Genomic DNA, 9,501 nt, shown 5'->3' with positions numbered 1-9,501 from the left:
TCACTGTGTGTATCGGGCACAGTAATACACTGCTGTGTCCTCACTCTTCAGGCTGTTCATCTGTAGGTACAGCTTACTGCTGGAGTCGTCTCTGGAGAGGGTGAATCTACCCTGGACTGACTGGGAGTAGTAAGCAGTAGTACCATGTATATAACCAATCCATTCCAGTCCTTGCCCAGGAGCCAGTTTTATCCAACCCATCCAGTAGTTCTTGAATGTGAACCCAGAAGCTGTATAGGTCAGTTTGTGTGATTCTCCAGGCGTTTTAACTACTGGTCCAGACTCAGTCAATGTCTGACCCTGAACACCTGTTGAAAGAAAGCACACATGTTGTCAAAACAAAATCATTAACCTAATGGGCCAATGTATTAATCATAAACTTGCTTTAAATCCAGAGAGACTCACAGGAGGCAGCTGCCAGCAGCAGCAGGGATGCATGGAACATGGTTTGTGTTGAAGCTGAAGTTTACCTTCTTTACTCTCCAGGACTCAGAGAGAGAGATGTGATTCACACAGAGAGACTGTTAATATTAGGCTGAGGAACAGAGATGAAAGAGAGGAGCTATAGGTAATTTGCATAAGAAGGCAGGTACAGTATGACAGGGTTGGGAATTTCAGAAATCTCTGGGAACCATATTGACTTTTGACGCTTCACTTATGGGATGAAACTCTATACTATAGAATGTTTAGAAAAACAGCCATAGGACATTTAAAAAAGTATATCATAATAACTTAGCCCTCTCAATAAAACATTTCAGAAAACTCTGTGAACCATATTGACTTTTGACACTTCAATTATATCAATTATAGGGAAGGGACTCTATAGAACATTTACAAAAACAGCCATAGGACTCATAATGTTTACCCTTTAAAAAAAATAAAATAATAATGGCTTATTTCATTCATGAGGGTTAACTTAATTCTGGGAGTGTTGCAATTATGACCATAGAGTGTTCCATTTAGAGTCAAATAGTTTAGAAATCAACACTGTGCAACTTTCACACTGAAAAATCGACAGAACAATTTGCTGCGTATTTGTTGTATATTGAATTTCACTGTTTGTGATTTTGAACATTTAGCTCTTAAAGCTGTCATTCTATTATACTCTGTTGTTCTTACAGTAGGCTGTATGTTAGTATGATGTTTTTGTACAGGTCTTCCATTGAGCTGTTGCACTGTGCCTCCAGTTTTTGCACAATAATAAACAGCTGTGTCCTCAGCCTGCAGACTGGTGATGTCTAAGTACAGTACATTGCTACTGTCTCTGGAGATGGTGAATCTGCTCTTAAAAGAGGCTCCAGTGTTGATGGATCCACTGGCCCAGATGATCCCAATCCACTCCAGTGTTTTCCATGGCTGCTGCCATATCCAACCTGTACAATAGTCCGTCAGGGCATAGCCAGAGACTTGGCAAGATAGTTTCACTGACTGTCCAGGAGGTTTGAGTTGAGCAGGGGAGGAGGTCAAACTAATGCAGTGTATAACTAATGCGTCCTACCTGACCGGTCGCTCCTACCAAGTGGCGTGGCGAGACTCTGTCTCCGCACCACGTGCTCTCACCACTGGTGTCCCCCAGGGCTCAGTTCTAGGCCCTCTCCTATTCTCGCTATACACCAAGTCACTTGGCTCTGTCATATCCTCACATGGCCCCTCCTATCATTGCTACGCAGATGACACACAACTAATATTCTCCTTCCCCCCTTCTGATAACCAGGTGGCTAATCGCATTTCTGCATATCTGGCAGACATATCAGTGTGGATGACGGATCACCACCTCAAGCTGAACCTCGACAAGACGGAGCTGCTCTTCCTCCCGGGGAAGGACTGCCTGTTCCATGATCTCGCCATCACGGTTGACAACTCCGTTGTGTCCTCCTCCCAGAGTGCGAAGAGCCTTGGTGTGACCTTGGACAACACCCTGTCGTTCTCCGCTAACATAAAGGTGGTGACCCGATCCTGTAGGTTCATGCTCTACAACATTCGGAGAGTACGACCCTGCCTTACACAGGAAGTGGCACAGGTCCTAATCCAGGCACTTGTCATCTCCCGTCTGGATTACTGCAACTCCCTGCCTGTGCCATTAAACCCCTACAACTCATCCAGAATGCCGTAGCCCGTCTGGTATTCAACCTTCCCAAGTTCTCTCACGTCACCCCGCTCCTCCGCACACTCCACTGGCTTCCAGTTGAAGCTCGCATCTGCTACAAGACCATGGTGCTTGCCTACGGAGCTGTGAGGGGAACGGCACCTCCGTACCTTCAGGCTCTGATCAGTCCCTACACCCAAATGAGGGCATTGCGTTCATCCACCTCTGGCCTGCTGGCCCCCCTACCTCTGCGGAAGCACAGTTCCCGCTCAGCCCAGTCAAAACTGTTCGCTGCTCTGGCACCCCAATGGTGGAACAAGCTCCCTCACGACGCCAGGACAGAGTCACTCACCACCTTCCGGAGACACTTGAAACCCCACCTCTTTAAGGAATACATGGGATAAGATAAAGTAATCCTTCTACCCCCCCCTTACCCCACCAAAAATAAATAAAAAATAAAAAACATATTGTAAAGTGGTTATCCCACTGGCTATAAGGTGAATGCACCAATTTGTAAGTCACTCTGGATAAGAGCGTCTGCTAAATGACGTAAATGGAAAATGTAAATGTATATCTGAAAGAGATGGGAGTGTAGAGAAAGAGAGATGAGAGGCCTTCATCAAAAACTATATCACAATAGCAAAACAACTGACTAACACAATGGTATAACAACTGACTAACACAACGGTAAAACAACTGACTAACACAATGGTAAAACAACTGACTAACACAATGGGAAAACAACTAACACAATGGGAAAACAACTAACTAACACAATGGGAAAACAACTGGCCAACACAATCGCAAAACAACTGACTAACACAATGTTTTGTGTTCTGTATTCAAAGAGACTAAATCCCCTCCCCCACTTATATTGCAGGAAGGCCAGGAGGAGGAGGGATGTAAGAAACATGTTTCTCTGTTGTATAGACGGTGTCTGTCTGGGTACTAACAGACAGGGTGGTTGTGGTGATGAACGTTGTGTCAGAACAGGTCATTGATATAGCAGAGGGAGGGTGTGTACTATCTGTGCTACAAAGACAGGTGTTTGACAGGTCACTGGATGCATTCTATATGCATAATGTACTCATAATATATGCACATCTATCCATCCGTACGTACATTTGTATTTATTGTATTGCTGTACATCGTTTTATTTTACATTTGTGTGAATGTCCTTGTCTATCAATGTTTTGTTACTTCTAATGTTTTGTGTTTTTTTGTGGACCCCAGGAAGAATAGCTGCTGCCTCTGCAAAAGTTAATGGTGATCTAAATAAACAAACAAAATAAACAAGTAAACATACATACATACATACATATATACATACATACATACATACATACATACGTGCATATATTTTGTATATGCAAATAATGAGTGCCAGTTGTGGCAGTAAGTAACTGTGTTGTAATGGCACCGTCTTTTGGCCAGGGAAGATGAATGGCTGTGTCCTATAGCTTGTAACATGTATCATTTCAGTAATTGTGGTATTCTACTCCATGTATTGTTACAGAACCTGGTGACAAGGCCAGTCAATATTTTGCAACACAATTTAGTATAAGTTGTCCCCTGTTATTTGAGGTGTATTTGATATATTGACTATTTCTCCTCTGATTTATTAACAAAGAAGATAGGCTAGATATTCTTATTTAGTATGTTATGGATAAAACATTTATTTTTCAAGAAAATGAGTGGAATTGATAGTGATGGAGTGCTGCATCAGAAGACTTGGCCTCCACAACCCCCCAACCTCAACCCAATTGAGATGGTTTGGGATGAGTTGGACCGCATAGTGAAGGAAAAGCAGCCAAACAAGTGCTCAGCATGTGTGGGAACTCCTTCAAGACTGTTGGAAAAGCATTCCAGGTGATGCTGGTTGAGAGAATGCCAAGAGTGTGCAAAGTTGTCATCAAGGCAAAGGGTGGCTATTTGAAGAATCTCAAAAATATAATATATTTTGATTTTTTGAACACTTTTTGTTTACTACGTGATTCCATATGTGTTATTTCATAGTTTGAATGTCTTCACTATTATTCTGCAATGTAGAAAATAGTAAAAATAAAGAAAAACCCTTGAATGAGTAGGTAGTGTACGTAAAATATTTGTGTTTTAAAGTTTGTGTGGTTATAAACAGCTTCTTATACAGTTTATCCCCAGATAATGGGTTTTTGTACAGGTCTGGTGCTGCATTGTATCACTGTGGCCACAAGCACAAAAAAAAACACAGCTGTGTCTTCTGTCTGAAGGTTCTTTCCAAGAGAGATCTTGGTAGAACCCTGCTTGGTGGTCTCTGAGTTTGGAATCCCCTGTCACGATCGTCAGGGAGAGACCAATGCGCAGCGTTGAAGGTGAACATATTAAATTTATTAGGGTATGACACCACAGCGAACAAAACAACAAACGAAACGTGAAGTCCTTCGATACAACCACAAATCAAAAGGAACAAGAAACCACAAACACAAAGTGAAAGACAGACAGTTAAATATGGCTCCCAATCAGAGACAACCAGCTGACACTCGTTGCCTCTGATTGAGAGTCACTCAGGCCAACATAGAAATACAAACATAGAATACACACCCTGGCTCAACATAACAGTGTCCCCAGAGCCAGGGCGTGACAGTACCCCCCCCTAAAGGCGCGGATTCCGTGAAAAACCTTTCTGTAGAATCCATGCTCAGCAAATACTTCTGTGTGATTTTATAGAATCGTAGCACTCTTCTTTCAATTCGAGTATCACAACTAATTATGAAAAAGTCTTACATTATCTTCAGATAGGAATGTTGTCAAATGTCGTTTTGTTATTAAATAAAATTGATTTTCACAATTCAGAGGTTGTCACTGGGTTCAATCCTGTTAAGTCAAGGTTGGCCAACCCTCTTCCTGGAGAGCTACTGGGTGTGCAGGCTTTTACAAATCTGATTTGGACAGTCAATGTCCTTATGGGTGTCACGATCGTCGAAGGATGAGGACCAAGGCGCAGAGTGATGAGTGAACATACTTTTTTATTAATAGTAATAACACGATAAACAAAACAATAAACGATAATGTGACGTCCTAGGTCTAAACACAACCAACACGGAACAAGATCCCACAACTACTGTGGGAAAACAGCCTGTCTAAATGTGGTTCCCAATCAGAGACAACCAGCAAGAGCTGACACTCGTTGCCTCTGATTGAGAACCACTCTGGCCAACATAGAAATAGACCAACTAGATAATTAACATAGAACACAAAACACATATAATCTACACACCCTGGCTCAACATATAGAGTCCCCAGAACCAGGGTGTGACAATGGGCAGCTGATTTGATTAATTGAGTTAGATTGGGGCTAGAGCAAAATCCTTGCCATTGTAAAAGATGACTCCTACACACAATAACTTGTACATATTTACTGTATTTTCTGCTCTTTCTCAAAAGAAAGTAAGGTAAAACTCTGAAAAACTCAGAGGCCTTATTCATGAAGCATAGACAGTGTTTCTGAGGTGGGGAGCTCTCATATTAAAGTAGAAGGTTGTCTATCCCGCTGTTTGCGGAGAAGGTTAATGAAGTGTGTGTTTCTGTACATGTTCCACAGCCTGTCTCTATCTATGTCTGAGGGGTTTTTGAACAGCTCCACCACCACTCACATCACTGGACGCAGCGTACACAGTAGTATACAGCAGAGTCCTCTGCCTTCAGACCAGACAGTTTCAGATGTCATGATCACTGAGCTCTGTTTGGTCAGTTCCATCCACCCTTCCAGGGTTTTGGCATAGCCTGCTGATCCAGTATTGGTGTTGATCCAGCCCATCCATTCCAGTGGCTTCCCTGTAGGTAGGCAAATCCAGTTCATACCATATGTTGTAAAGGTACACCCAGTTCCTCTGCCGGAGGGATTGAGAGTTTCTCCAGGCTTGTTCTGGAGTGGACTGGAGGGAATGGACTCCATAGTCTGATCATTTAAACCTGAAGGAGAGAAAGAGAAAGAGGAAACAGAGGGAGAGGAGAAAGGAGAGAGGGTGGAATATGGAGGAAAAGCATGAAGGAGATAGAGGTTACAATGGAAAATTGTCTTCAGTCTTTGCTCAGCATAAGAACAGTTAAGAAAGGAGTAAAACCAAGCAGAACTCACAGGGCAGACAGAGAGAGAGCTGGAGATATGAACTCAGCTGCTCCACACAAGACAACAAGACAACAAGTCAGCAGCAGAACATAAGTATATATGAACTCTGAGATATCTAGATTTACATGATGTCATGGGGGAGGAACCCCTTGTGCCCACCAATCACCAGGTTAATAGTTGCTCACTGACACGTTTCATCTAGCTTGAAGTACCATGAAAACGTGTTTTGGGTCTGATGACCGATTCCACTTATGATAATGTCCCTCTCTTTACAACAACTCTCCAGGAAAATGTACTCCTTGTGTTGATGTTGTTCAGTTGATGGTGTAGTGTACTGGTTGTTGTGGGTCTCAAGGGAAGGTGTGAAGTTTGTATTTGTGTGGAGGGGGGATGGAACACACTGATCCTCTACTACCCTCTGTTGGCTCTACTTCTCTGCGGGGTTTTTGTACAGATCCTCCACTCAATCACACCACTGGGTCTCTCGCACAGTAATACACAGCAGAGTCCTCTGCTCTCAGACCAGATAGCTTCAAGTGTGTCATGCCGTTAGAATGATCTTTGGTGACTTCTATCCGTCCTTCAACACTTTTTGCATATGCAGTTCCACTAGCATCACTCCATATAGCGCCAATCCATTCTAGAGCTTTTCCTGCTGGTTGTCTTATCCAGCACAAGCCATGGCCACTAAAGGTATACCCAGATCCTTTACAAGAGATACTGACAATTTCTCCAGGCTTTTTTAGGACTGGACCAGAGGGAATGGACTCCAGACTCTGGCCATTTAAACCTGATGGAGAGAAAGAGATATTAAAGAAATTGAGGTTATAACAAAATAATGTCAATTTTCAGTCATTCCTCATAGTAAAAGTAGTTGATAAAGGAGTAGGTGACTGCAGAACTCACAGGGCAGACAGAGAGAGAGCAGCAGAAGGTAGAGTTTGCCCGTCAAACTGAGGGTGGAGATATGAACTCAGCTGCTCCACACAAGACAACAAGACAACATGTCAGCAGCAGAACATAAGTATATATGAACTCTGAGGGATCTGGATTTACATCATGGTGTCATGGGGGAGGGGCTGATTACTCTGAGGTCAGAGGTCAATTTCTGGCTCATCAGTAGTGCCAGGAGTTTTTCCTGGTCAGGTCACTTAGTCAGAAAAACCTCCAGGGCCTACTCACCACACACATAACTGACACAAGGACTAGAGGAACTGTGGGGAACATGATCATTTTCTAAATATTGAGAACCTTCATGATTTCAATTTATTGCGGGTTCAATTAAATGGCATATACTGTATAAACATCCATTTGTCAAGGAAATAATTAAAGTATTGAAAATCATATACATAAAAGGCATGGGTGACAAAAACAGTAAACTAGTATTCACAGGACATGTCTCCAAGGAGGCAGTTAAGCAAAATCAATAATTACAAAAAAAGATTATGTTTTACATTTATACATTCTGTCATGAATGAACACAGCTTAATAAGATGCATCACCTCACATAGCCTGTACTTTGTTTTGTTTCTGCATACATGTGTATAGATGATGTAATGAAGCAGTAAGGGACTTGTTGTCTGTGCTATGTGCTACCTTCAGTCACAGGTAAATGGCGTTGTTCGGCCCGAAGCGATAGCCCAGTCGTTAGTGACGCCTACCAAATCTTACAACACCTGGATAGGTATTTTACCTATCAGCTAACCAAATTGTGTGTTATTGCAATCTGCATAGAACTAGGAATTAGAAATGTGATAGAATCTCTATGGCAATCTGTCAGTTGATGACACAGTCAATGATGTGGCACGCAACCATTGGTTGATGCATGCAACGTCTGAGCAGGGGAACGCGACCATTCTCTCTACAGGGGAGTTTGCATTTCAAAAGTAAAACAAATCTTCTGAGGTCTGATAGGCAGAAAGTTAGGCTTATATTAACTATACCAAACTAAATGCTAGGCTGGAAGCAAGGGGAAATAATGTGCAAGTTGAGATAAATACAAGAGACGATTCGGACAGCAACATGAACATGATATTCTTATGGAGGTGCAGTGATCATTTTCAGATGGAACTGTCAGCAGGCATTGGTCAATTAATATATCAGTTTATATTGTGGAGTGACACTTTAATCATTTTTTCTAACTTCTAACTTTCTACTCTTGCCTATAGGACAATGCTCAGTTTAATAGTAGTTCAGTTGATGGTTTACTGTTTGCTATGTTCTCAGTGGAATATGTGCAGTTTTTACAGGCTGTTGTACTGATGCTCTACTGCCCTCTGTTGACTCTGCTGGCAGTTAGATTCTCTGAGGGTTTTTTGTACAGATCCTCCTTTCACTCACACCACTGTGTCTCTTGCACAGTAATACAGAGCAGAGTCCTCTGCTCTCAGACCAGACAGCTTCAGATACACCATGCTGTTAGAATTGTCTCTGGTGACTTCAATCCGTCCTTCAACACTTTTTGCATATAATGCCTATCCATTCAAGTCCTCCTCCTGCAGGTTGACGTATCCAGGCCATGTTGTAGCTACTAAATGTAAATCCAGATCCCTTACAGGAGAGGCTGAGAGGTTCTGCAGGCTTTTTCAGGACTGGACTGGAGGGAATGGCCTCCAGACTCTGACCATACACCCCTAATAGAGAAAAGAGAATGAAGACAATAGATCACTAATATGTTAACTCAATGGATATGATCATTATCTCTATACGTAAAATACTTTGTTCCAATAAATTGCTAGATTATTGAGTACATACTACAGAGGCCCAGCAAGACCAGGAGGAGGTGTAGTTTGCCTGTCATCTTTTCAGGTTGGAAGACAATTCACCCATTGTAGAAAACATCATATAAGTACACAGACTTGGGAGACATAATTTGCATGACAACCGTGGTTGGGTGGTATTATGTCACATGCATATAAAAGAGGTTTCAAAGTAAATATTCAATTCTAAGACAACGCCAGACATCAGCGTTTATTGTCGATCAGCAAACATTTTCTGTATTGCTCAGACAGTAAAGTCGTAGTTTTTTTGTGTATTTTTCAACAATTAACATCAAGAACAGTCATTAAATAATTTATATTTAATCATATTGCACTTTAATATTATCACAACAATATCACAAACACATTCATACAAGTGGTGCCTTAAAGAAATTGCGGTATCTTGTCACGTTATCAGCATAGGTTTGAATCCGGCCTACTGCCCTTTGACACAACCGCTCTCTGTCTTTTATCACTGTCATTCTCTCTCTCTATCTATTCAATAGTCAGAAAATACCTGAAAATGTTTAAACTTTTTATTAAACACA

At 41.9% G+C, this 9,501-nt stretch overlaps 1 gene segment (V, D, J or C); it reads right to left on the bottom strand.

Moving 5' to 3' along the window:
• Positions 1-493, bottom strand: LOC123482682. The segment is given in 2 exon segments: positions 1-308; positions 406-493. Coding segments are annotated over 2 exon segments (348 nt in total).
• Between the last annotated feature and the right edge of the window lie 9,008 nt (positions 494-9,501).

This window comes from Coregonus clupeaformis, chromosome 35, assembly GCF_020615455.1.
Source record: "Coregonus clupeaformis isolate EN_2021a chromosome 35, ASM2061545v1, whole genome shotgun sequence".
NCBI classification, from domain to species: domain Eukaryota; kingdom Metazoa; phylum Chordata; class Actinopteri; order Salmoniformes; family Salmonidae; genus Coregonus; species Coregonus clupeaformis.
Note: the sequence above shows the minus strand (reverse complement) of the source record. Positions and strands in the feature narration are given on the sequence as shown.